Below are 27,288 nucleotides of genomic sequence, written 5' to 3' on the forward strand. Positions count from 1 at the left end.
TGGGGTGACTCTGCCCCAGGGGACACTGAGCCATGTCTGGGGACATCTATGGTTGTCATAACTGGGGGTGTTCCTGGCATCGCGTGGGTGGAGCCAGGGAGGCTGCACCACGCCCCACGGCGCCGAGGACGACCCACAGAGAATGACCCCGGCCCTGATGTGTGCAGCCTGAGGGCCACCTTCTGCGGGGTGGCAGGCAGTGTGTCCCTAGAGACTGTCATACTGGGTGAAGTCAGTCAGAGAAAGACAAGTATCACATGATATCACTTATGTGTGGCATCTAAAAAAAAAAAATGGTACAAACGAACTTATTTACAAAACAGAAGTAGAGTCTCAGATGTAGGAAAGAATCCTATGGTTGCCAGGGGGCAAGGGAGAGGGAGGGATAAATTGGGAGATTGCGATTGACATATACACACTACTCTGTATAAAATACCTGGCTAAGGGCTTCCCTGGTGGCACGGTGGTTGAGAGTCTGTCTGCCGATGCAGGGGACGCGGGTTCGTGCCCCGGTCCGGGAAGATCCCACATGCCGCGGAGCGGCTGGGCCCGTGAGCCATGGCCGCTGAGCCTGCGCGTCCGGAGCCTGTGCTCCGCCACGGGAGAGGCCACGGCAGTGAGAGGCCCGCGTACCGCAAAAAAAAAAAAAAAACCTGGCTGATAGGGACCTGCCGTGTGTAGCACAGGGAACTCCGCTTAGTACTCTGTGGTGACCTATGTGGGAAAGGAATCTTAAAAAGAGGGGATATATGTATGTGTATAACTGATTCACTTTGCTGTGCACCTGAAGCTAACACAGCATTGTCAATCAACTAGACTCCAATAAAAACTATTTAAAAAAAAAAACAACCCTCACCATGTGTGAATCCACTGTGGGCCTCATTGGGTGCGTTTCACTGTAAAATGGATTTTAAAACAATTCCTAAACATGTCTGTCTCCAGATCCCCACTTACCCCAGAGCCCAATTCCAGAGAAGGGGCCAGGCCAAGGACTCTGCCTTTTTTTCAGACACGTCGTCATCCTTTGCTGTCACTAGAAAAAGCCTCTGCAGAGGGGGGTGGGAGTTGGGGGTGGGATGCAGGGAGGCAGGCGGGGGGCATTCGTGGTTCTTCAGGGCGGACGTGTGCCCCGCATCTCTGGGGTCCGTCTTCCATGTCGTGACAAGGCTCCTCCTTAGCCAGCATCCATTCTGTGCCACGGCCTCCACGGAGGCTGGATGTGCCCATTTTACACCTTTTATTCATTGAGGCCGAGCTGGAGACCTTCTGGGTTCCCCAGGGCCACCGGGGTAGATAGTGAGACCCCCGTCTGCAGAGGAATGGCAGCAAGTAATTCCAGTGCGTGGGTGTGTGCCAGGCCCTGATCTAACGGCTTTACATGTTGTATTGCATTTAATACTCACGATGACCCTACAGGGAAGGTTCTGTCCCCCGGGTAAGGATTGGTGGGGGGGCACAAGTACAGAGCCACTTGGGCTTTGGGGCTTTGGACCAATCCTCTGCCCACCCTGCGGCCTTCTCCAGGGCTCTGGTGTCCCTGGGGGGCAGGGGGCAGCCCTGAGCCGACTTATGTCTGGAAGGAGAGAAGGTGGGGGCCGGACTCTGTCGTCCAGGGGCCCGTGTGGCATCAGACTCCTCCTCCCATGGGCCGTGTGACCCTGGGCGGCCCCCTTCCCAGCTCTCAGCCTTGGTTTGCCCCTCCTTACAATGGGCTCCCAGCCCCTCGTCCATGGGTTGCTGGGAGAAGGGGGGGCAGGGGCTCTGCGGGGAGGTGCAGGGGTCCTGGGAGTGGAATAACCCTGCCTGCCGGCCCTTGACCCTCTGGCCCTCCCCGCAGGCATCTCATCCCCGGTGAAGAAAACAGAGATGGACAAGTCCCCTTTCAACAGTCCGTCTCCCCAGGACTCGCCCCGCCTCTCCAGCTTCACCCAGCACCACCGGCCCGTCATCGCCGTGCACAGTGGTGAGCACTGCGGGCCCCGGGCGGGGAGGGGCGGCTGAGCCCTCTAACCAGGCCACTTATGGCCGGGGAAGTCCCACCGGCCATCTGACCACGAGTCCTATTGCTGTAGCCTCCCACCCGGGCAGGAAAGCCTGCAGCTGCCATGGTAGAGAGCACCTGGGCCTGACTCTTTTGGGGCCTCAGTTTCCCCTTCTGTACATGGAGGTGCAGCCCGGGACTCACCCCTCAACCTGCTCCCCATGTGTCATACTCAAGCGGCCCACCGACGGACCCGGGGGCAGAATGGCCGCAACAGGAGGCAGACACCCAGAAGGACACACACAGGCCACACAGGGGTACGGGAGCTCTCAGCCACACAGACAGGAAGTACCACGCTCACAGCGTGGGGTGTGAGCTGAGCCCGTCACCCGTCCACTGGGCTCATAAACGTCCCCCTCCCAGGGCTGTCCATAGGACCGAATGAATTAAATCAGAATGAGTTGAATAAGAGCTTGAATGTCACCTGTTGCCCCTTGGTTGTGATAATGATGATTTAGTTCCATACAAGGGCAAACACACATACAGGGCAGAGGCAAACATCAAAATAGCACAACAGTTTAGACTAGGAGCCAGCCAAGCAGGCCCCCCCAATTGCCACTGTTCTTGTAAATAAAGTTTTATTGGCGGAGGGCCACACCCATCTGTTTACATGTCATCTGTGGTGGCTTTCAGGCAACGACGGCAGAGTTGAGTAGCTGCATCAGAGACCCTATGGCCTGGAAAGCCGAAAGTAGTTACTGTCTGGCCAGGGGCTAGAGAGAGAGGAAGGGGGAGTGACCACTAGTGGACACAGGGCTTCTTTTGGGGGCAGTGAACTGGTTCTGGAATTACGAAGTGAATATACTAAAAGTCACTGACTTGTTTAGAAAAAGAAAAAAAACAAATACCACACTGGAATATTACTCAGCCATGAAAAGGGGTGAAGCACGGACACTCACTACAACGTGGATGGACCTTGAGACCACAATGCTCAGTGAGAGAAGCCAGACACAGAAGGACCCACAGTGTGTGATTCCATTGATGGGAAATCCGCAGACAGAGAGTGGCTTCCTGGTTGTCAGGGGCTGGGCGTGGTGCTAATGGGGACGGGGTTTCCTTTCAGGGGGATGAGAATGTTCTAAAAGAGATTGTAGTGATGGTCATACAGCTCTGTGAATGTGCTAAAAAAAAACAGTGAATTGTACACTTTAGAAGCATGGACTTTATAGTGTGCAAATAATATCTCAATTAAAAAAATATATTGACCCACCAGCCATTTATGGAAAGAGTTAACCAAGCCCCGGGTCAGGGTGTGGCCAGTCAGACTGGGCTCGAACCCTGGGTCTGCCACCTGCTTGCTCTGTGGCTGGGGCAGAGGACATTCCCTCTGAGAGCCATGGTCATCCTCTGTCTTTTTTTTTTTAATTTTTATTCAGTAGTCAGGACTTCCTCTGACCACAGCCGGGAAATGTTCTCTCTGATTTTTTTAAAATTAATTAATTAATTAACTTATTTATTTTGGGCTGTGTTGGGTCTTCATTTCTGTGCGAGGGCTTTCTCTAGTTGTGGCAAGTGGGGGCCACTCTTCATCGCAGTGCGCGGGCCTCTCACTGTCGCGGCCTCTCTTATTGTGGAGCACAGGCTCCAGACGCGCAGGCTCAGTAGTTGTGGCTCACGGGCTTAGTTGCTCCGCGGCATGTGGGATCCTCCCAGACCAGGGTTCGAACCCGTGTCCCCTGCATTAGCAGGCAGATTCTCAACCACTGCGCCACCAGGGAAGCCCCCATCCTCTGTCTTAAAAAAAGACGTGATGGGAATTCCCTGGCGGTCCAGTGGTTAGGACTCAGCGGTTTCACTGCCGAGGGCTCAGGTTCAATCCCTGGTGGGGGAACTAAGATCCTGCAAGCCAAAAATAAATAAATTTAAAAAAATAAAAATAAATAAAAGTGCTCCAAGGGGTGATGCTAGAACTCTGTGGGGTCACAGTAGGTTCATCGAATCCGGGCGTGTAAATGACAGCAGGGCCTGGTCGTGGCAGATGCCACTGGGCCGCCACATATTCGTATTATTAAAGGTGCCGCAGCGTGGGCGTGACGCACACCCACAAACACAGTCACTCTGAGACAGGGCGGCCTGGCGGGAGCCCCTGGTGACCACTGCCCCCCTCCTCTCCACAGGGATCGCCCGGAGCCCTCACCCGTCCTCGGCCCTGCACTTCCCCACCACGTCCATCTTGCCCCAGACGGCCTCCACCTACTTCCCGCACACGGCCATCCGCTACCCACCTCACCTCAACCCCCAGGACCCGCTCAAAGATCTCGTGTCGCTGGCCTGCGATCCGGCCAGTCAGCAGCCTGGACCGGTGAGTTTGGGGGGCACGACCTCCCTGGGGCCCTGGCGCGAGTGTCAGGCAGCCCTTCCTCCGCCAGGGCAGCTTCTGTTTTACAAACGGCGGGGTCCACAGCCCCTGGAGCCAGACCGGGTGGGAATGCAGGCTTTTGCAGATGTCTGAGCGGACGGTATTCTAGGAAGCCCCCAAATCAAACACGGTTACGGCTGAGCTCAGGCCGCCTTTGGCCAGACTTCCACCAAAGCTTTTGGTGTCCAGAGCCTTTCAGATCTGGGAACCGCGGGCGAGGTGGTGGATGAATGAATGCGTACGCGCGGCAAATGCGGGGAGATGCGTCTAGGCCGCCCATGAGGTCCAGCGATGCTGTTTAGGAGGCGTGGAAGCAAAGCCAGTGGGTACACAGTAGCCTGAGGAGGCAGGGAAGGCATGGCGATCCCAGGATGCTGGAGGCCTGCGGGGTCAGGCGAGCACCGGGCACCCACCAAACTCGTCCCGGCCGTGCCCACCAGGCCGGTCCACAGCCCCGGGGTGGACGGCAGCCCGAGGCGGAGGGGCGCCCGCCGCCTTAACCACCTGTCTCTCTGTTCCCCCCAGTTAAGTGGAAGTGGCCAGCTCAAAATGTCCAGTCACTGCATTTCCGCTCAGATGCTGGCACCCCCGCCCCCCGGGCTGCCGCGGCTGGCGCTCCCCCCCGCCACCAAACCCACCTCCGAGGGAGGAAGCTCGTCGCCGACCTCGCCCTGTAAGCACCCGGGAAGGCGTCCCCGAGGGGCCCCTCCCCTCCCCGGCCCTGCCTCTGGGGTCGGGGTCTCAGGCCCAGCCCGGTGGGTACCGGCGAGTTTGGTGGGTCCCCAGATGGAGGCCTGGGGCCCACGTGGTCAGGTCCACACAGGGCCAAGGCAGCCTGAGGGGATGGCCAGGGGCAAGTCTGGGGTCCGCCCCCATTGGCCGAGCGGCCTGGGGCCCCCGTGTCCCCCCTCTGGGCCTCTAAACCCTCTTCCGTGCAACAGGCAGCTGGCAGTGGGTGAAGATCTCAAAGTGGAGGTGGGAGGGCCCGACCCGGCCCCCAGAAGCCTTTTGTCTGAGGAAAGTGAGAATCTGTTGTGGTGATGGTGGCTCTAAAATCAGGACGTCTCACATAGAAATTCCAGAGTTCCGGATTCTCCGGGGAAACTGGCCCCAGTGGGCCCTGTTCCTGCTGGTAACCTGGGCTGGGCCACATCTTCAGACAGGACACACCCTGCCTGCCCACCTGACCCCAGGAGGCCCTGGGTTGGCTGCCTCGCCTTCTATAACTTTCTGCTCTCTGGATGTGGGTCCAGGTGGTAGCCTGGTGGGAGACCCTGGCTTGGTCTCCTAACCTTCTAGAACTTTCCACCCTCTGGATGTGGCTCCAGATTACGGCTCACCAGCCCCCAGGGCACCTCCCCCTCCCCCGCCACCCCCAACCCCAGTCCAGGGCTGCTCCAGGCTGGGAAGAGGTTCCTAGAATTCCCATCCTGGGGTCTATCTACCCCATCAGTGGTGGCTCTGCCCCCAGCCTCTCCCTAAATCCCCTTCCTCTTTGGGCGTCTCTCCCTCGCTCCCCAGATGAGATTCCTCACCCCACCCAAGCAGGAGGGGCCAGCCCTCCCATCTGGGCCCCATCGGCCCCCCTCCCCGCATGCAGCACCCCAGTATTTCTTCCCCAGCATCCACTGCCTGCCGAGACCCGGGGCAGCCTCACGTGCAGACGGGCTTTCTCCAAACACCATGATGGAGCACAGGGCACTGGGTTGCAATCCTGCCCCTGCATCTCGCTCCCTGTGTAACCTTAGGCAAACGTCCTCCCCTCTCTGAGCCTCAGTTTTCTCAGCCGCAAAATGGGAGAGTCACCAGAGGGTGGTGGCGAGTGAGTCAGTGCAATAGATCAGGGAGAACATTTAGCGGGAGGCCGGGTGCAGAGGACAGAGTCGGCATGCGGCGCTGGTCTTCACCTACTCTCCCTGCTTTCTCATCTGTGAAATGGGCATAATGTTCACGTCTGCCGCGTTGAGGCTGCCGAGGGTTAAAATGGGATAGTGCCCAGTGCCTGGCTTACAGTGACGCTTAATAGACGAGGGAGAAACATGGATTTCTTCTCCTTCCTCTGCACCGGCTTCTGAACTGCAGGTGCAGCCTGCTTCCCAGCCCCCACCCCCAAATCCCCCAAGCCTCACCACCTCCCACTTACCTGCTCTCTGGTGGAGACCACATGGGGACCCTCCCGCCACCCCCGTCCCCTCCCCAGCCTGGTTTGCGAATCATTCACTCAACGGCAAAACATAGTGCGATTAAAATATAATCTTATATATATATATGTGCACACATGCAGCCTTCCCCATGCCCTGTCCAGGAGGGAAATTAATAAATAAAACGCCCTCAATAATTCATGGCCCCCCACGCGGCGGGATGCAGGCCGCAGGAGCAGGATGGACCAGGCAGTGGAACACTGAATAATTCACAGGCGGTTTCTGGATTATGAAACTTTCGTCCTGCACCTACCCTCTCAGCAGACACCTGCCCGCGTGACCCCGGGGGCCCGAGACCGTGGGCTTTTCGGGGTGCCTGGACCATCGGGGGAGGGCGGCAAGCTCGGAGGCACCGGCTGCTGGGTATGAAGGCCCGGCTGTGTGACCCTGGGCAGCGGCCACCCTCTCTGGTGCTCCCGCGTCGCCCCCGCGCTAACGGGCTTTCGGTCTCTCTCCTCCCCGCAGCCTACTCTACGCCCGGCACGTCCCCTGCAAACCGTTCCTTTGTGGGATTAGGACCAAGGGATCCAACGGGCATTTATCAGGCACAGGTAGGGGCCAAGAGGCCGGCTGGTGGGGGGGTGGGAGGGGCAGGGCAGAGGGGCCGGCCTGGGCGCGCAGGGAGAGGCCGGCCTGCTGGGTCCCGTGCCGCCCCCGCCAGCCGCACCCCTGGCACGCTGGCCAGCCTCCCAGCCCCTTCCAGGGCCTCGAGCCCACGCCCGGGGACGTGGTATGGCCCCAAATCCTGCCAGGGGACACTCCTGGCAGAGCTGCTGTGGGGCTGGGATTTTCACCGCCCTGGCCCCATTTGTACCTATGGGAAGACTGAGGCTCGCAGAGGCAAGGGGATTTGCCCAGGATCACACAGCGCGTCAGCCCAGGCTTTCAACCCCCCAGCCTGCATCCCCTCCCACGCCGGCCGGAGGGAGGGACCACAGGAGAGGGAGGGTAGGGGGTGCCAGAGGACCCCAGGACACCAGGGGCAGGTGGGAGACTGAGGCAGCCCATGGCAGGGGGCGGGGCCTCCTGGTAGGACACGCAAGCCCCCACCCCTGGCTCCAGCCTGCGAAGTGGGAGTGGGGCGGCAGAGGCGGGGTTAGCATCACTGCAGCTGAGTGTGCACCAGGGTGGGGGGCGTGAGGCTGGCTGAGGACGAGACGAGGAGGCTCAGAGAGGAGGAGTGAGTTGTCTGAGGCTGCACAGCAGTGCAGGGCAGAGCCTTGATGGGTCTGGAACTGAGACTCATGGCTCCCAGCTTCTCTCGGGGTGGGAGGTGGCCTCAGCCCCTGCCCACGTGTCCCCGACACCCGCCTTTGGGCCAGGGTCCACATCTGTGTTGCGTGCAAGCCGGGAGTGTGTTGGCAGGGGGTGTTCAAGGGTGGTGGCTGGACCCCAGAGCCGTGCTCCCTGGTGCATGTTGGGGAGGGGGTCACGGGACATAAAACAGCCAGAGGGCGTCACCAGCTGCCCCAGGCCCAGTGAGGCCCAGACACACAGAGAAACCTCTTCAGGGCTGCCCAGCATCTCCAAATCCCCAGAGCCATAGAGTATGGGGCTTTGTGGGGTCCCCAGGGGTCAGGTTCGGATCCTCAAGCCACTTTGGGAGGGTCCCCCGCAGTGGAGTTCATGGGGAGGCGTGGGGAGGCGGTGGAGACGAGGATGAGACCAGAATCAGCCATGCTGACCATCCAGCACAGCCTGGACCCCTGGCGACCATCTGAGGCTGGCCAGGTTGCTGCTGGCAGCTCAGGGGGACAGAGTCGGTGGGCAGGACCTGGCTATCCCCCTCCCTCCCTGCCCAGACTTTAGCTGGGGGTGCTGGGGTCAGGGCACCAGGGCTAACTGCGGGGAGCTCTGAACCTGTCTCTTCTGGCCTTGGGCACCTCCTGGGAGTCTTTGAAGGGTCTGGAGCATTAGGGGACCAATTTTACCCAGAAAGGGCACTGAAAGGCCAAGACCACCCCACACACCCTCGCACACCCAAACTGTAAGTGTCCTGCTTTACAGAGCCCCAGCCAGGATCCAGACAGAGGGGGTCACTTGGTCAGTGTTACCCACCGAGCTGGGGTGGCCCCAGGATTCCCCGCCTTGAGTTTGGGGTTCTGTCCCGGCCTAGACACCCCTGCCCCCCGGTGCTCAGGGAGCCAGGCGTTGCCTCTCCCACCCCCACTTGACAGCCCTCCCCGCTGGAGGCTGGGAATGTCCTAATTGCTGCAGAAAGCAAAGCTAATAAAAGTGACAGGGAGGGGGCCCTGGCCCCTTAACCCTTCCCCAGCCTCCCCCCCACCCCATTGTCAACCCCTGCATGGGGGGACGGGGGACCACCCGGAGCCAATGGCCTGCAAGGGGAGGGAAACCAAGGTGCCAGGAGGGGGGCGCCTTTGGTCACCACCCCCCTTGGCCAGCAGGCCCCGCTGGGGACCCAGAGAGAGTGGGTCTGGGGCTGTGGAGGAACCTGGGGGTCGGGGGGGCGCATCCAGGGCCCTGCCTGGTTGGGGAGGGGTGAGAGCCTGGTGTCAGGTAGAGTAGGGTGTCCAGGCAGGGGCATCAGCACTGCCAAGGGCTGGAAATGATGGGGAAACAGCCTGAATGTGGAAGACCTCAAATGTGGGCTTTGGCCTGGGGGCCGAAGGGAGCCACTGAAGGGATGAGAGGGAGGGAGGAGCACAGCCAGGGCTGGGAGTTGGGAAGAACTTCGTGGGGCTGGTGGGGGAGGGTGGCACGGAAGGTGACAGACGGATGAGAGACCCCAAGGCTTATGGAAAAGGCGAGGCCCCCCATCTGGGTCTGGTGGAGGACCCCGCCAGCACCACGCAGGCAGGACCACGGGTCCCTGGACTAAGGGCACCCAAGTCCCCCGGTGGGTTCAGCCCCCCACCCCCGGCAGACCCTGGAAGGAGGGAAGGGTGGGAGGAAGGGGCCGTGAGACCCGCTCCCCGCTCTTGGAGCCCCTTTGCAAAGGGCTCGGAGCCCAGAGGCCTCTCCTTTCTGGCCCAGTCAGCACTTCCTCCGCCTTCGTTATTCCTGGCCGGTTGGCTTTCCTCTGCCCCCACCCCCGGCCCCTGCCCCGAAGCCTGCAGCGGCTTCTCTCCCCGCACCACCTGCCCTTCCATCTCCTGCCCTCCCCACAGTCAGTGCCTTGCCCCCTGATCAATAGCCTCTCCCCTCCATCAGCGCCCCTCCCCCAATCGATGTCGGTTGATCTCTCCCTGATCGATTGCCCACCTTCTTCATCCCCTCCACCCCCGTCTCTCACCATCAGTCCCCCCAGTCCTGAGCCATCCATCACTTTGGCCCCCAGAGTGGGGCTCTTGTGGACTCTGACATCCCCGCCCCCTCCGCTGTGTGAAGGGGTCCACCCGGCCGAGCATTTTACACCAGAAGCTCTTTGCCCATCGCGCCCATTCAGCAGACGAGCAAACCGAGGGCCAGAGGAATTTAAGCCACATGCCCAAAGCCACACTGGTGGCTCCAGCCAGGCCAGGGGGATGCCAGAAGAGCCCAGAACTCACTACTGGCACCGCGTGGCCTCTGTCTCCCCCTCAGCTGATGGGGGACGATGTTGAGTTGAGGGTGCCCCCCCCCACTGCTATGGGCAGAGAGCCTAGGAGGGGAGGAGGCAGGGAGGAAGGGCCTAGGGGAGGCCAGCCACCACCAGGGAGGGTCACGCCCAGAATCTGTCTGGTTGCCAACGGAAACCAGACATGAGGTAATGGCCAAGATGAACTTGAACTTGGCTGGAGGTGGGGGGCTGGGAGCCATGGCGCCAGTTCGATGGGATGGCCCAGCGGCTGCGGGGTGGCCTGGTTGGAGGGGGTGCGATTGATGTACAGCAGGGGGCGGAGGAGCAGCGCTGCTGTGACCCCAGCGGGGTGGGGATGGGGGTTACCTACCCCCAGGCCCGCCCCACACAGGCAAATAGGATGCATTTCCAGGGGAAGGGTCTGTACAGTGGCTTCCCTGTGGAGACCCAGGCCAGAGCTGTCCGTGCAGACCTGGCCACCTGACCCAGAGCCTCAGTCTCCCCCTCTGGAAAGTAGGAGTCATGACCCCCTCAAAGGCCAGGCTAAGGGGTCAGCCCCAGGCAGGGGGACAGGCGAGGACTGAGGCCTCTCAGGCCTGAGTTCGAATTCTGGCTTCTCCCCTCCCATGCTGGTGGGCTTGGGCAAGTTACCTTACCCCTCTGAGCCCCGGTTTTCTTCACTGCAAAACGGGGTCGGGGGGCAGTAGTCCCTCTTTCATGGGGGTTCTGGGGGAACCGTTAAATGGGAAAATGTCACCCTCTGTGGGCAAGGTGGGCAGATCCCCTCCCCTATTTTATACTCAGGGCAATGAGGTGCGGGGGTGAGGTTGCCGGATTTAGCAAACAAAACCACAGAATGCTCGGGTAGATTTCAATTCCAGATAAAGGATTGAAAAGAAATAATAAATTTTTTTTAGCCTCAGTATATCCCAAAAGTTGCATGAGATGGACTTGTATTAACAGGTTTATCCGTAGTTTATCTAGAATCCAGACATCACTGTACATCCTGAGGTTTATCTAGCAGCTCTGCTTAGGGGCAGAGTCACTTGCCCAGGGTCACCCAGCCGGTTATGCCAGGTCTGGGATAGGGGAGACAGAGGTCCCAGGTCCCAGGGGGTAGGGGGGCCTCAGTGGGTATGGGCAGTGGCTGGCGGAGCCTGACCCCCCATCTCTCTCCTTCTCTCTCTTTCTCTTTCTCTGTGTCCCCCTCGGGCCACCCAGTCCTGGTATCTGGGATAAGAAAGATTTCTTCCCACGCCCTGCTCCTTCGTCCCGGGAATTGCGGGGAGCCACACAGCCGGCCCCCGGCCCACGTTTTCGGTGGCAAGCTAGAGCAAGCAAGAACACCCCGCTGACTCCCAGCCCGGCCGAAAGACAAAACACACAGACACATAACACACAGGAGGAAAAGAAAAAAGAAAAAAAAAAAAGGAGAAAAAAAAAAAAAGACAAACGGGAAAAAAAACAAAAACAAAAGAAAACCACACATAAAAATAAACCCACCCAACCAAGAAGATAAAAGGTAAAGATGGCAACGCTTCGGACTCTCGGGATGCCGCGGCCGGACGGACCGGACTGGAGGGCCAGGCCCCACTGCCCCTGGGAGCGGGCGCTCGGGGCGTCCTAAGTTATTCATCTCCTCTCGCTGCTGCTCTGGGAGGGCCGGCTGCCCCCACCTCCGCCCTGGACCAGGTGAGCGCAGCCTGGTGCCCGTGCCCAGCCGACGGGGCAGGACACCCAGCGAGGCCGCCTCTCCCGCGCGCCCCCATCGCCACTGCCACCGGGACAGTGTTTGCCAAGTGGGGAGGCAGCCCCCGGGGGGCCGGCGAGGACCCCGGCGGCAGGCAGCAGAGGCCACCGCGGAGGCTGGGGTGGGCAGGGGTGCGACAGGGGCAGAAGAGGGTTGCGGGGAGACCCCGGGCATCGCCGGGGGACAAGGACGCATGGCCAATACTCTCTCAGGAGTGCCCCGCGGTTGTGGACGTCTCCGCCCCCCCCCCGCCCCCCCAAGAGCGCGCCGGGGACTCGGTCTTTGGTGAAGCCCTGTGCGCGCCGGCCCGGTTTGGGAGACATCTCTATGCAAATGACCCCCAGCCCGCCCCCCCCCAGGCATAGGAGGCCACCCTAGCGCACCCCAGTCCCCGGGGGAGGGCCCCGCGTTGCACACACTGTAAGAAATGCACTTTCCGAGGAGGGGGCTGGGGGCGGTGGAGCGGAGGGGCCCGGGGCTGCTCTGGACTCTCCATCCACCCAAGCCCTGAATGGGGAGGACCCCACCACCCCGCTTAGCCCATGGAGGTGTGGGAGGTGAGAGCGAGTGGTTTAAGTGCCTGATTCCCACCGCCCGCCCCCCCCCCCTTTGTCCAGCTGGGAAGCGAGTGGCCGTGGGCATCCTCCAGCCTCCTCCCCCGTAACCCGGCCCCTCCAGTTGCTGACCCCTCATTGCTATGCCCCCCTCAGAGCTAGAGCGATGGGAACCCGCCCAGTGGGCCCAAGGGGCAGAGCTGGGCATCCCCCCAGCGTCCTGCCGTGCTGGGGCACGGGGGTGGGATCTGGGGAAGGCGGTGTGCCCCCCGCCAACGCCTCCTCTGCCAGTGCCTTACATCCTGGAGCGACACCCCCTCCCTGGTGCCGCCCGGCCCAAAGGGGGACCACGGTTTGCACTTTCATCCCCCCACCCCCCGCCGAAGTGGGGCACAGCCGGGAGGTGCATCGCAGCTGGGCCGCCAGAAGGAGAGAAGGCCAGGCTGGGTGCAGTCCACATGTGCCTGGACAGGGCAGGGGGCTCTGGCTGGGGGCAGGGAGGGTCAGCGCCTCGGGGCTTCCTGCAGCCTTGTAGGGGGCCTCCCATCTGCTAAACATTTTCCGTTGAGCCGCTCCAAAAACACTAAATCTGGGGCCACCGGGTGTCCCCTCACCCCAGCTGCCCGGCCCCATCCATGCCTCCACCCTGGGATGGCCATCTTGGGTGGGGAGCCTGGGAGGGGGTGTTAGGTGTTCTAGGGTCACCAGGCCCAAACACAAGGACCCCTCCCGGCCCATCCGTCTGAGCCCCAACTGGCCTCCTCCATGCCTGGCGCTGGGGAATCCTGACCTCCATCCCCGGGCCCAGGCCTAAGCCATGGCCCTGGGCAGGCCTCCGCTTCACCTGCTCCCAGCCTGGCCCTCCCCTCCCTCTCCCGGTGCCCCGGGCCCGGCCAGCCTCCCCCCACCTCCCCAGACACCAGACTTTCCTCCTCCCAAACCAGCCCAAGGGGCTTGGCGAACCCACTCGATCATAAAGAGAAACGACCCCTCCCCCGCAGACCCTTCCCCACCAGCCGCACTCCCGCTGTCCGGAGGGGTTCAAGAACCCTTGGTCCGTCCCTCTGTCCCCAGGGCCCCTCCACCGGGTGGCTGTTGGGGACCAAAGCGTGGGCCGCTCTCCAGGAGAGCAGGGGGTTGTGTAGTTGGGGTATCCGGAAGCTTCTCAGCCGGGAACCTTAGGGTGCGGGTAGGTGGGGGAGGGGAGGGGGCACCTGGCAGCCCCCAGCTACCTAACTTTGCATGGTGCTTAGTCGAGGATTCCTGTGACCTGGCTCCTGACGTCAGCTCGCGGCGGCTGAAACTGCATGGCGAATGATACTGGCTCTATCTCCCTCCCCCAGCCCTCCCCCAGCCCTCCCCCCCCACCTCCTCCTCTTTAAAAGAAAAAAAAAAAGATACAAAAAAAAAAACCTTAAAAAAAAATTCCATGTTTCCTAATTTGCACGAAATTTTCTACCACATGATGTGCCTTGCCTTCCAAAAATAAGTATTACCTTTAAACAATATCAGCGCACACAGATAGCTGCATGCACTGCTCGTGTAGTTAAAAAAAAAAAAGACAAAGCAATGACATGAAATAAAAAGTAAAAATTGAAAAGGGATGTATTTCTATTTGTAAAAAAAAAAAATTAAGAATTAAAAAAAAAATCACATTGCTAAAAAAAAAAAAATCACATGCTTAAAAATCAGCGATCCACGGAACAATCGCCCCACGGTTTGCCCTCCCCCCAGCCCACCCTTGGCCGCGTCTCCATGTCTCCTGCTGCATTGGGGGTGCCCCCTGGTGCTCTGCGACGCCCCCCAGCCCCACCCTCGGTCTCCAGAGGGGTTGTTTCCGAATCCCCTGCCCACAGAGGCTGGCGGACAGACCTCAGGGGTGTCCCCTGACACCGGGCAAGGGCTTCTCCCCTCACTGGGCCACAGGCCAGCCCCCCAGACGCCACGCATGCACCCGCGACCCATGCGGTCTGCCCGTGGGGCGGCCGCCCTGCCAACAGCCAGACTGCCCCCGTCCCACCTCTCCCGCAGGCTGGCGTCCCCCTGGCTCAGGGTCAAATCGCTGTCCCGCCCCCAGCCCCTTCTCCCCCTGTGCAGCCCCCCCGCCTTCTTGCCAAAGGACTCACCTCACCCCATCCCTGGAGACTGGCCTTGGGTGGCAGGAAGGACCCTCCTGCTCTCCCACCCAGTTCTACTACGTCTTCCAGCTGTAACTGTGGAGGGGGGTCTGGTGTGAAACAAAAAGACAAAAACCGAACCCAATATATGCAATATTTGTCTGTCTGTACTTGTAGGTCTAGTTCAGCCATCGGAGGCCCGGCCGGGGGTCCAGGGGTCAGGGGCACAGCGTCCCAGGCCCTGGCAGGGGTGGGCAGGGGGCTGGCCGTGCTGTTGTCTTCTCGGTTTTATTTTCTCGTATTTTCCTTCCTTCCTTTCTCTCTCTCTTTCTCTCTTTTCCCCCAATTTCCTTTGCCTTTCACTCAACCAAAGCTGAGACAGTAGCAGTTAGTGGGGTGTCCAGGCAGGAGGACCAAAGGGCCGGGTCCTCCAACCTTGCCACCTCTGGCTGGCCATCCCCGGGCCCCTCAGACATCTCCTCTGGGGATCCACCAGGCAGACGGTCCCCATTCATTCCCCGGCCACCACCTCAGACTTCAGAATTGTCTCCAGAGCCGGTTGGGACCTTGCCGACAGGCCCGGGCTTTCATCCACCACCATACGCTCATGTCATGTTTTCTTTCGAAAGGTCACCTCAGCAAGCCCCAGGGGCCAGAGCGAGAGCCCAGACCAAGGCCTCAGCTGGGCCTTGACATTGCCCTTGAGAACTGCCCTTTGGCCTGAGAGCCCAAGGCCATGCTTGTCAGTTTCCATGGGGGCTGATTTCTGGTTTTCATTCCTTGCCCGCCCCAGGGAAGTGGGAGCAGCCAGTGGCACGGGGAGTGGGTGGCCCGTCCCTGCAGGACCCCTCCCCCAAGGGCTTCACCGGGACCACCTTGTCCCTCACGGCCCGCACTCCACAGCACCCCGGGCCCCAGAGCTCCACCCTTCCTTGCCCCCAGCTGTGCGTCAGGAGAAGGCAGAAACACTAGGAACCGGCCGGCTCACCTGCCTTTGCAGTTTGGGTCGATGCCCGGGGAGGGCGGCGGGCAGGGGGTTGGGTGGTGGTGTTGTTTTTGAACATAGATGAAACTGACATCTCAAACCTGCGGCCCACTGGCCCATTTTCCATCCCATACGGAGTCCCCCAGCCTGACCTTGGGGTCCAGCCCTTGCTGTGGAAAAGACTAAGGAGACCTCCCCAATATATGCAAATTGCCCCCATCCCTCTCTTTGGATGAGGGAAGTCACCGGACCCCAATCTGGGTGGAGAGGGTGGTGTGGAGAGGTCAAGCTGACCTGGCCCTATTTGACTGGGGCGGGGGTCCGGGGTGCCCCGTGCCCAGGTCTGGAACCCCGGTTCTGGCCGAGTTCTGAGCCCAGATTCCCACCCTGAGCTAGACAATCAGACCGGAAAGGAACCTCAGAGGAGACATGGGGCGGGGTGGGGGGCTGCTGCGGCTCCCTAAGCAGCAGTTTCAGCCTCAGCGTCCCCCTCCCTGCTCCGGAACTTTCTCTCTGTCCCCAGAGACAGCAGTGTTCAAGAGCAAGCAGATTTGGCTGGACAGCGGCCAGTGAGGCAGGATCCCCGGGGCCCGGAGCAACCGTCCAGCCCCCTGGAAGAGACAGCACGCAGGACACCCCCCCACACACCCCTCCTCTGGCTTCTCTGACGGTACTTTGACCTCCAGCGTAGGGCTATACTATACATTATATATATATATATATATGTATGTGTATAATTTTGGAATTTTTTTTCTCATAATACAGATTATACAGTGGCTACTTTTTATTTTGGCCTGGATTCTCTCTCTGAGACCCTGATTTTTACTTTTTTGTGGGGCGGGGGGGAGGGAGGGTGATGGGCGAGAGGTTCCAGAGACCCATCCTCAAACCCAGCATCCCCCGCATCCTCCCATCTTTCCCCGTTTCTGCCGCTTTGGACACTTCCTGAGGGTCTCATCTCCACACTGACACCACCTCTCCGCCATCCATGTATCCCTAAGCGTTTCAGAGTGCGTGGGGTCCGAGCTGGCCCCAGAGGCCCACACTCCCCCCCGGCCCCTTCCCCGGGCAAGGCAGGGAGACAGACCCAGAGCGATCCCAGCAGGACTTGTTGCCAGCGATACCAAAACAGACTTTTCCCAAGCAGTGCCTCACATGTCTGCTGGTGTGGCTTTGGGGTTCTCCTCCCCCAGTCCCTGGGGGTCCCCTAGGCCTCAGAAAAGAGGAGGTGGGATCCAACAGGATTGAGGGCTCCAGAAGAGAAAGGAAGTCCCACACCCCCCAAGCTCCCACCCTCCCTACAGCCCTGCCTTCACGCCACCTGGCTAGAAGGGGACCCACTGGAAAAGGGACAGGAGCTACCTCAGCCCCCCCTCTAGTGGTGAGCCCCTAAAGCCCATTCCCAAAAATGCATCGACATCCCATCCTCCCAATCTTGGGCCCCAGCCAGGCCCCCTGAAACCAAAGCCCCTTCACATCCAGGGGTCCTGGCCCCTACCCCCAACTTGTCACCCCCCAGGGCTGCACATGGGGGCGGGACAAGCCGTGTCTGACGGGCAGAACACGTGTCGTGGGGGGAGGGACGACAGAGAGAGGGGAGAGGGACCCATTTTCCTCTCTGAATTTTCTTTCCTTCTTTCTCTCTTTTTTTTTTTCTTTCTAAAATTTTTGGTGGTGTTGCTGTTAATTTCCTTTTCCCTCTGAGATGTTTTTTGAGGTTTTTTTTCCCCCCATTTTGTATTTTACCGATATTACCAGGATAGTTTACTCTGATTCTCGCTTGCTGCCGCACACACCGGATACAACACACACGCGCGCACGCATGCACACACACACGCACACACCCCATGCTCATGAACCCATGTTGGGAGAAGGTTCGGGCCGGGCTCACTCCCCTCCTCCTCTTCCTCCCCAAGGTGGGGACAGGACAGGGGACAAGGGGACATCTGAGCAGACCCAGGCCCAGCCTTCTCCTTGCCCGGCTCCCCTGCCCTGCGCCCTCACATCATACTCCGATCATAACCTTGTATATTACGCAGTCATTTTGGTTTCCGCCGACGCGCCTACCTAAGTACCATTTACAGAAAGTGACTCTGGCTGTTATTATTTTGTTTGTTTCCCTATGCAAAAAAAAAAAAGAAAAGAAAAGAAAAAATGAAAAAGGGGGGTTCCATAAAAGATTCAATAAAAGGCAAAAAAAAGAAAAAATGTATAAAAATTAAACAAGCTATGCTTCGACTCTTTCTAGCTGTCTTGGGTCCTCCTTTCTGTGTTCCATTCGGGCTGTTCTGCGTTCTGTACCAAAGTGAAGGGAAGAGGCTGCAGGGCAGGCGGCCTCAGGAAACCAGTTCCGGCATTCTCCCGGAGTCTTTGATCAACAAATTCCATGGGCATCTATGGAGCACCTGCTCTGTGCCAGGCACAGGGAACTCCACCTCCTACGTGGCTCCAAGGACAGAGCCTGGCACACAGTTGGTGCTCCAAAACTGCACAGAACGCCTTCCCTCTTTTTTTTTTTTTTTTTTCCTTTTCCACCTAGCAAACTCCCATTCATTCAGCAAAGATTTCCTGAGTACCTGCTGGGTACCAAGTACTGGGGACACAGTGGAGAACCAAAAAAACACCCCAGATGATCTGCCTTCATGGCACTTACAGTTCCAAGTTGGGAAAATGGACAGTAAACAATAAAAAAGATAAGTAAATGTCGGAGGACGTAAGTGCCAAGGACACAAATGAAGCAGAATAAGGGATAGGAGAGTCGGCCTCACACGAGGAAGTAACGTTTAAACAGAGATTTGAATAGAGGGGGAGAAACAGCCCCCTGAAAATCTGGCAGAAGAGTTTTCCAGGCAGAGGGCACAGCCCGTGCAAAGGCCCTGGGGCAGCACCATGCCTGGCGAGCTGGAGGAACAGCGAGGAGGCCCGTGTGTCTGGAGCAGAGTGAGCGAGGGGGAGAGAGGGAGGAAGTCAGGGCAGGGAGGGGACGGGGCAGATCATCCAGGGCCTTGTGGGCCACGGGGGAAAACTTGGGCTTTTACCCCAGGAGGGATGTGGGAGCCCCCGAGGGCAGTGAGCAGAGGTAGGACAGGACAACTTGGTGCCAATACCCTCTCCTCCAGAAAGCCCTCTCTACTTGCCAGGGCAGAGCCCCTGCTAGCCCTCCTAGCACCCCAGCACCCCAGTCTCTTCCACACCACCCCTGACCACTCAGAGCTGGCAGTATCCATGTCCAGCTCCTACCCCGAAGCCACAGGGGCTCCTCAAAGGCTGGGGTCAGGGAAGCATCATGGATGTGAGGGGCAGTCACTTCTCCTCCTTGGAGGCTGGGGTCTGAAACCTTGTCCCCCATCCTGGCCCCCATTCCAAGTCCCCCAGGGACCCCCAAGACGTGCAGTCAAAGCTCTCCGCTGCACAGGCTCCTTCCATCCTACCCACAAGCCTCCCCGGGAGGGACGTTTATATCCCCTTTCACTGGCGGGGAAACTGAGGCACGAAGCGAAGGCAAGACGCACGGAGAGGGACCCAGGTGCGGTGCGCCGACGCTGACGCGCAGGTGCGCAGCCCCACGCTGCTGCCCAGTAACAGGCGCAGAAGACACTATCGTTGGGGGGCCGGGGTGGAGTCCGAGACCCCCTCCAAGATGGACACGTACCCTTCCCATGCCCTACCCCCAACCGGGGTGGGCTCTTCTGCGCTCAGCGGCGAGGTTCTGGCGCCCCCCTGTGGGAGGACCTAGGACGTGGACCCAGAAAGCGGGTCCCGGATGGAGGGGTCAGCTGACCCGCATCCCCACAGTCCGGCTCTCCTGGCGGAGGGGCGGAAGGGGAGCTCTAGCAGGAGCTTCTTTTGCGGGGTGGGGATCTCATCTTGGGTGAGGGGCTCAGTCCGGGGGTGGGCGTTCAGCTGCGATGGAGGGTTCAGCCAGGGGTTGGAGATTCATCCTGGGGCCGCGTCTCTGCCGGGCTGGGGGCTCAATCTGTCCTTTTATCTCAAGGAAAGCCTCAGTGTTTTTCATCCATTGGCCCCTGGGGTGAAGCAGTTTTTGGCTTTGAGGGGCTGTCCCAGCCCTGCCTCCCCACTAAACGCCGTAAAAGGGCCAGGCTTGCGACGACCTAAAGAACGCACCCCCAAACGCCCCCGTCGCCCCCTAGTGGGGAAGTCCCGCCCCCTGCGGAAGGGGAGGAGCCCCGATAGCCCCTCCCTTCTCCCTTCCCGACCCCCTCAACACGGCCACCCACCCGGAAGCCCCAGACCTCGCAAAGAGGAGACTGGAGGGCAGAAAACTCCTGCCCTCCCAGAGCTGCCGTCGGAAAACACCCTCTGACCTCCAGGATCCCCCGAGTCTGTGGTGGGAGGCCCATTTGGCCCGCCCCATCTTCACCATTTCAGCATAACAAAAAGCCGACATTTATTAAGACGCTTTTGGGGTGCTGGGTTCTGCGCTCAGGATTTCTGTAGACCGTATTTCATTCAAACCATGACGACTTGTGAAGAATCTGTTATCCTCCCCTTTTACAGGACAGGACACTTAGGCACAGAGAGGTTAAGTTACTTGCCTCGGGGCCACATAGCAAAGAAGTGGGGACTCCAACTCCTTCTTCTGCATGGCGCCTCCCCACAAGGAGTGCAGGACTGGAAGAAGGGGTTCCTCCCCACTCGCACTCCTGCACCCTCACCCCAGGCCCTGGGAGTCCCTGCCTCCAGGACAGTGCCCCGAAATGAGCACAAGGTAGGGAGGCCAGGAGCGGGGCGGGGAGACAAGTGACTCCTATGGAGTCCTCGAAGCAGGCCTGGAAAACTCTCGGAAGAGCTTGCACGTGGGCAAGAGGAGGACCTGGCTTCTCCGATGAGATCCAAAGGGCAATAGAAATCGGAGGTGGGAGAAGAAATCAAAAGGGCCAAAAGCTGCCAGCGATGCAGACTGGGTAGAGATATGAGATAGTAGGGGGTCTCGGGGAGGTGGTTGCTCCTTGTGCCAGGGGTGTCCTCCAAGCTCAAGAAGAATCATCAGGTGGAGACCAAGCTTGGGAAGGGGTACAGGGCGACCAGGTAACACGCAGAGAGCCCTCCAAGAGGGACTTGGGGCAGGTCCTGAGTCCTCTGCACTCAAGGGCCACTTTCCCCTGAATCCCAGGTGGAGTCCTCTCACTGGCCCCAGGGCCGGGTCCTTGCTGATGCGGCATGGAGAAGGCACTGGGGCATCTCTGGATGGCTGCCTGGAGGAGGTGAGTGGGAAACCTTCATGAGGAGGAGCTTGCCATTGCTTCATGGTTCAGAGGCCTCTCTCTCCTCCAGTTCCACCCCCCAGTCGCCCTCTCCCTCCTTCTCCTCATTTCTCACAGTCTCCTCTTCCTTCTCTTTATTGCTGTGGAGAGAAGAAGGGCCCAGGTAACCCAAGTTAATAAGGACTTGGGTTCCGGGCTTCTTACAATGTTCACAGAACCTCTGAGTCCTGCAGGCACCCTTGTTGTTCCCATGGTACGTAAGGGGACGACGAGGCTCAGGCAGCTTAGGACACCCGCCCCGTTTGAACACGAAGGAAGTGCTTGAGCCCATAGTTGAGCTGCGTGAGCCAAAACCGATAAGGGGTTTCAAAACCGAGGGTGAGTGGACAGGCAGAGAGGTGGGGGATGGACCGACGGATGGGTGGATGGCTTAATGAGTGGCTGGGATGGACCGATGGATGTGCGGATGGGTGGTGGGAAGGTGGGTGGTTGGATGGATGGACAGATGGAGGATTGGATGTTGGAGGGAGGGAAGGAGAGAGAAACGGAGGGAGACAGGGAGGGAGGGCTGATGCATGGAAGGATGATGGACGGCTGGAGGGAGGAAGGGAAGGACAGGTGGATAGATAAATGGATGGGGTTCGCGTGGGGGTGGTAAAGGCTTTACAGACCCCCTCCCCCCAAAAAGACTTTACAGACCCCCTCCCCCCCCAAAAGACTTTACAGACCCCAATTGAAACACATATTAGGGATGGGCTTCTCTGTGAGGAAGCCGCCCTCATTTTGCAGGTCGGTAGTCAGGAGAGAAGAGAGTGAGGTTATGTGAGGCCCCCATGGATTCTGAATCAAAGAATTACCCCCTGGGGCTTCCCTGGTGGCGCAGTGGTTGAGAATCTGCCTGCCAATGCAGTGGACACGGGTTCGAGCCCTGGTCAGGGAAGATCCCACATGCCGCGGAGCAACTAAGCCCCTGCGCTACAGCTACTGAGCCTGCGCGTCCGGAGCCTGTGCTCCGCAACAAGAGAGGCCGCGATAGTGAGAGGCCCGTGCACCGCGATGAAGAGTGGCCCCCGCTCACCGCAACTAGAGAAAGCCCTCGCACAGAAACGAAGAGCCAACACAGCCAAAAATAAATAAATAAACTTATTTTAAAAAAAAAAGAATTACCCCCTGGTCCTGCCCGGCCTCCTTGGAGGATGTTCGGAGAGGGGAGGGGCTGAGAGGGGGCCCGACACGGGGAGGGGCTTAGGGGGCGGGACTCAGAGAGGGGAGGGGCTTAGAGAGGAGAGATTTAGAGATTTCGGGAAGGAGGGGCTCAGAAAGATGAGGACCTACCTGTCCCAGGGCTCGCTGCACCAGATGGCGTAGACCAAGGTGAGGACAAAGATGAGGAAGAGGGAGGCCAGCGCAGCCCCCAGCCCCACCAGCCACGGCTTCCTCTGGGCCACTGCGGGTGGGAGCAAGGCGGGGTCAGCAGCCTGGCCGCCAACTTGGGACTCTTTTCGCCACCGCACTCCCACTCCCTTCCAAGGCCTTACAGGGTTGGGCCTGAACCAGCCGCGGGACCAGAGCTGCGAGAAGGGAGAATTGGCCGGGGGTCGTCCAGAATCTATCCATCCTTCTCCGTCTGTCCTCTCCCCTGTCCAGCAGGTTCTGGGGTTGCCGCCCCAGCCAGAGGGGGAAGTGGCCTGCGCAGGGCACCCCAGGGCAGGATGTGGCCGGTGCCGCAGGAAGTCGGAGGTGGGGCCCCCTCACTGGGTTCCGGGCACCATGGGGAGGGGCTCAGGGTCCCAAGCGTCCCAGCCCCCGTCTCCCTGAGGCCCATCCTGACCCTGTCACTCCCCACGGCCAGGGACATGGGAGGGGAGGCTCAGGAAAGATGGGGAACTCATTTCCTGAGTGCCTGCTACGTGCCAGGTCTTGCAATGACTCTTGAGCTCCGGCACCTCCTTCAAGCTTCACACTCTGGCAGTCAGAACTCTTGTCCTCACGTTGCAGAAGAGGAGCCAAGTCGAGGCTCAGAGAGGTCAGGCCACTTCCCCTTGGCCACACAGCATCCCAAAAGAACATAGTTCTCCCAGCTAGGAACACCTTCTACCCCAACCCTCTCCCATCCTGGGACATGAACCTCCAACTTTGACCTTAGCCAGAGCCTGCACATGCCCCATCGTTTGGGCAGCCTGGGCTTCCATCCCAGCTCTGCCAGCAACAGCCAGGGAGAGCTGGGCCAGTGGCTTCCTTCTTTCTAAGTCTCAGTATTTTCAGCCGGAAAATGAGACTAATTGCAAACTGACCGAGACGGAGACCGTAAGGATGCTAGGCATTCAGTGGGAGCATCTATTAGGGAGATTATTCCACTTTTTAATTTATGGTTTTTCTGCCCTCTGGTGGACGATCCTGGGATGTTCTCAGACAGAAGCTCCCCGCCTTCTGGACTGGATCCTACCAACCGCAGCTACCTGCTCCACAAGGGAGCCCTAAATGCCAGCCTTTATCAAAGTGCTCATTAGGAAATGGTTAACATCCAGGGCAAGGTCCAGGGCCCGGAGAAAGTGAGGAGACTGGGGAGGTTGGAAACAGGGAGGATCCCTTTCCAAGATCCCTTTCCAAGATCTCACACGCGGGGGGCACCGCACCCTCCAAGACCCAGTTCCCAGAAATGGAGTCACGTGACCCAAAACCCTGGGTTGGTGCGGGGGAGCAAGGCTTTCCTAGGAGACGGCCCTCGGGGCTCAGGACAGCAGAATCGAGATTGCAAGGGGAGCGCTTAATCTGCCCAGGGTATTTGGGCACCGTGGAGTTTGGTTTCCCACCCTTGCCTCGGCGTTACCCCCAACCCCAAAAGCCGTCTCCTCAAGGGGAAACTAAGTCCCACGGGATGACAGTAGCCCTTCTGAAGGGCTCTTCCCCAAGAGCCAGTCCCTGGCTGATACCGGTCCTGAAGGTGAGTGGGAGGGAGGAGGGCTCTGGCAGATAGATATCAGGCAGAGGGCCAAGAAATCAGGCAATGGGTAGAAGCAGGTGAGGCCATGAAACTGCAGGGGTTGGGGTTTTCTCAGTAACCAGGAGTGCTCTCTAAACGCAAGGAGAACCACCAGGTGGTACAAATCATAACACATACAGACCACATAACGCACAAAGATCCCTTCTTGAGGGGGGAGGGGTGGTCCCAAGCCTCTTCATTCAGGACGCTGTACTCTCAACCCCAGATGGAGTCACTGCAGTGGCTTCAGCTTCAGGTCATTGCTTCTAGGGTGTGGAAGGGGCACCTCTGGGGGGCTGCCTGGAGGCAGCGGCTGAGGAGTTTTCACATGGCCGTGTTCTTGACTTGCTCCTGGTCTCTGAGCTCCTCTTTCTCCTCCAGCTCCAGCCCCAAGTTGCTCTCTCCTTCCTTCTTGGCCTTTTTCTCCTCCTCTTTCTTCCCCTTCTTGTCTTCTTTACTGTAGGGACACAGAGGCCCCAGACCACAATAAGAAACAGAGTCACTCCCATTTAACGAACACTTACCTGTGCCAGGTCTTATGAGGAGCGCTTTACAGAAAGAATCTTCGTTGAATCTTCAAAACAGCCCTGACAAGGCAGCCTTGTTATTTCCATTTCACAAAGGCAGAAACTAAGGGTCAATTGTCCCATGGAAGGATGGGTGGATGGGAGGAAGGAAGGAAGGAAGGATGGATGGATGGATGGGTGGATGCATGGATGGATGGGTGGGCGGGTGGATGGGTGGAGGAGGAATGAATAAGGCAGGGAGGAAACTACAAATTAGGAGCACCTGTGGGATCTGGACCCTCCAGCACATCCTGGGAGTAGGAATCCCATTTTACTGGGCCTGAGCTGGGTCTTAGACAAAGCACAGTCTGGCCCACGCCTGTCCCTCAGGCATCTTGGGCTCAGCTGAGAATCTCCCAGCCAGGATAGTGTCCTCCCAGCTCCTGAGCTCCTACTTCTGTCCCCAAGCCTTTGCCCAAATTAGGATCTTGCCCTGAAAGAGCCCCCAGCCCTGCCCGCATCCCTGAGCCAGGATCATGGGAGACGCTGAGCCCAGGAGAGTTACCCACACCAAATCACACACTTCTGCACAGTCCCTACACAATCCCACACCACGGTCTTGTTCGACAGGTATTTATTAAGTGCGTACTGTGTGCCAGGCCCTGTGCCGGGCCCTGGGGCCAGAGCCAGGACCAAAGCTAAGTTCTGTTCACTTACTGGAAGCCACTATCTAGTGTCGAGAAACCGGTAAATGACTAAGATAATTTCAGCTAATGATACATGCAAAGACAGATGCAGGGTTGTGGTGGAGAGAGTGTCAGGAAGGCTGGTGGTCAAGGTGGGCTTCTGTGAGGAAGAAACATCTGAGCAGGGACTGAAGGAGAGACGGAGCCAGCCAGAAGATATGACGAAAGGTGTACAAAGTAGAACCAACAGTAAGTGCAAAGGCCCTGGGGCAGGAACGTGCTTGAGGTGTTCAAGGACAGAAAGAGGTCATCCGTGCTCACCCACCCCTCCCCTCCTCGAGGAGGGGCCTCACGCAGACACCCTGACACCCACACACATCTACACATGCTCACACGGCAGTACCTCAGGTCCACTTCCTCGTACAAGTGGGGATCCCTTCTGAATGCAGACCCCTCTTCATCCTCAGCTCTGCAGAAGAGATGGAGATGGAGGGATGAGGGCGGGTGAAGGGTGGGAAGTGGGGGCAGCCTCAGCCTCAGTCTCCCCCAGGCTGGGGGGACTCCAGGAAGCAAGAGAGGGGGGCTGCATGGCTGTCCTGAGCTGTGGGAGCAGGGGGAGCAGGGAAATGGGGAGACAAGAAAGGGACCAGAGAGGGTCATGAGGTAGGAGGGGGTGCCCAGCGCTTTGGGGAGGAGATGGAGGGTGGGGAAAGGGGCTCCCACCTCTCTTTGGAGCACCAGATACGGTTGGCCAGCATGAGGATGAAGACGATGAACAGGAACCCCACGACAGCAGCCAGACCCACCAGCCACGGCTTCAGATGACGCCCTGAGGCTGTTAGGAGGTGGGGGCAGAGGAGACTCAGAAATAGGAAAGGTGGGGGGCCCCCGAAAGGACAGGGGGCGAAGGGTGCAGGGGATGCTCAGACAGAGGGGTCTTGGAAAGGGGCTGGGTTTCACAGGTGGTTTTGGTTTTGTTTTTTGACTGCGCCCGGCAGCATGCAGGATCTTAGTTCCCCGACCAGGGATCGAACCCGTGCCCCATACCCCCTGCAGTGGAAGCACTGAGTCTTAACCACTGGACCGCCGGGGAAGTCCTTTTAAATTTTTCTTTCTTCTTTTTTTTTTTCAGCTGCGCCGCAGCTTTTGGGATCTTAGTTCCCTGACCAGGGATTGAACCCGCGTCCCAGGCAGTGAAAGCACCAAGTCCTAACCACTGGACCGCCAGGGAGTTCCCTCAGGGGTGGGTTTTAGAGAAGGGCACGGGGCTCTGAGAGGAGGGGGCGCTCAGGGATAAAGTGGGAGGCCCAGAGGAAGCGGGGGAGTTAGGGAGGCTGCCTCCAAGAGGGGCCTGACCCCATTCCTCTCCTGCCTGCCCACTCCTCTCGGAGGCTTCGGTTTCTCATCAAAGGAGGAGATGGCGAGCCTGTGTCCAAGCCCATCCCCACGACCCATCCTCCCGCCCCTGCCCCAGAGGTCGGAGCCCTACCCTGCTGGGCCTCAGCCGGCGACAGGAGCAGGGTGCAGAGCAGCAGGGTCTCCAGGGTCCCCATGGCACGGAGGATCCAGCCAGTCCAGGTACGGGAGTGCACAGTCTGGTCAGAGTCAGGGGAGACCCTGCCCAGCCCCTGATAAGGGGGCAGGCAGGTCTGGGGGCGGGGCAGGCCCAGACCAGAGGGCCCCTCCCTTTGCCCCACCTGGTTGGCATCCACCCCCTCTCCCCCGCCTTCCAGGAGGGCAGACTCTGGACCTGGTGTAACGATTAACACGGGAGTCCGGCCCCTCAGCCCTGCACCCCACCCAGGACCGCCAGCCTCAGGGTCCCCCAGGCTCCCCGCCACAGGCGCCGGGCTGAACTGGCCCTGAGCTTCCCTCCCGGCTCAGTGCTTTTTACACATCATTACGATTCTTTCTCTGCATGCACCATGAAATTTTGCCACCTGCGTTTTACAGAGAAGCCAGGGGGCCCAGGAGCGTCAGGCCGGGCAGAAGCAGCTAGAACTAGATGTAAACGCGGGTCTCTCCCACCACCAGCTTATACTGGCTCCTCTTGGGTCCCCGACCCCTGGGGACCCACAGCCAGCTCCAGGGGGAGCAAACGGGGCAAGAAGGGATGGGCCACCATCTACCTCCAAACCCAGTTGCTGCCGTGTGGCCAGAGAACGGGGCCCCTGGGATAGCTGATGACTCAGATTCCTGGCTCTTCTGCGTGTCAACCTTGATCCCCAGGTTGATTAGATAGGGGGCCCTGCCTGGGCGAATGGGGACCCCACCCCAGCTGCCACGGGACAGCCACAGCCCAATCACATGGCAGGAAGGCTGGGATGGGGAGGCCTGGTCCTTCTCCAGGCCTGAGAC

General features: G+C 59.2%; 2 protein-coding genes across 6 annotated transcripts in view; one reads left to right on the forward strand and one right to left on the reverse strand.

Annotated features, from left to right (window-relative positions):
* The window catches only part of NFIC (nuclear factor I C), a 66,491-nt gene extending 53,648 nt beyond the window's left edge, over window positions 1-12,843 (forward strand). For 2 of the 5 annotated variants that reach the window (XM_030845492.2, XM_030845490.2), the window contains exons 7-11: window positions 1,838-1,963; window positions 4,159-4,343; window positions 4,926-5,073; window positions 7,067-7,152; window positions 11,346-12,843. In XM_030845492.2, the coding sequence (XP_030701352.1) occupies window positions 1,838-1,963; window positions 4,159-4,343; window positions 4,926-5,073; window positions 7,067-7,152; window positions 11,346-11,363 (563 nt within the window). In that variant the 3' untranslated portion in view covers window positions 11,364-12,843. The remainder of the gene's footprint in view (window positions 1-1,837; window positions 1,964-4,158; window positions 4,344-4,925; window positions 5,074-7,066; window positions 7,153-11,345) is intronic. The other 3 variants (XM_030845488.2, XM_030845493.3, XM_030845496.2) reach the window with 3 other exon arrangements.
* Window positions 12,844-23,881: 11,038 nt separating this feature from the next.
* Window positions 23,882-26,534, reverse strand: SMIM24 (small integral membrane protein 24). Its single transcript, XM_060297393.2, has 4 exons — window positions 26,420-26,534; window positions 25,654-25,765; window positions 25,334-25,399; window positions 23,882-24,195 (listed from the first exon to the last, which is right to left on the reverse strand). Exons 1-4 carry the CDS (start codon window positions 26,481-26,483, stop codon window positions 24,063-24,065), a joined length of 375 nt encoding a protein of 124 aa, XP_060153376.1. The 5' UTR covers window positions 26,484-26,534; the 3' UTR covers window positions 23,882-24,062.
* Window positions 26,535-27,288: the final 754 nt, after the last annotated feature.

The sequence above is a fragment of the Globicephala melas genome, chromosome 3, assembly GCF_963455315.2.
Source record: "Globicephala melas chromosome 3, mGloMel1.2, whole genome shotgun sequence".
Lineage (NCBI taxonomy): Eukaryota > Metazoa > Chordata > Mammalia > Artiodactyla > Delphinidae > Globicephala > Globicephala melas.

Excerpts from the sequence above, each read along its gene's own strand:
- SMIM24 (XM_060297393.2), bottom strand. The coding sequence starts at position 26,483 with ATGGGGACCCTGGAGACCCTGCTGCTCTGCACCCTGCTCCTGTCGCCG. Across the intron at positions 25,766-26,419 it reads GCCGGCTGAGGCCCAGCAGG|CCTCAGGGCGTCATCTGAAG; the intron begins GTAGGGCTCCGA and ends ACCTCCTAACAG. Across the intron at positions 24,196-25,333 it reads TACGAGGAAGTGGACCTGAG|TAAAGAAGACAAGAAGGGGA; the intron begins GTACTGCCGTGT and ends GTGTCCCTACAG.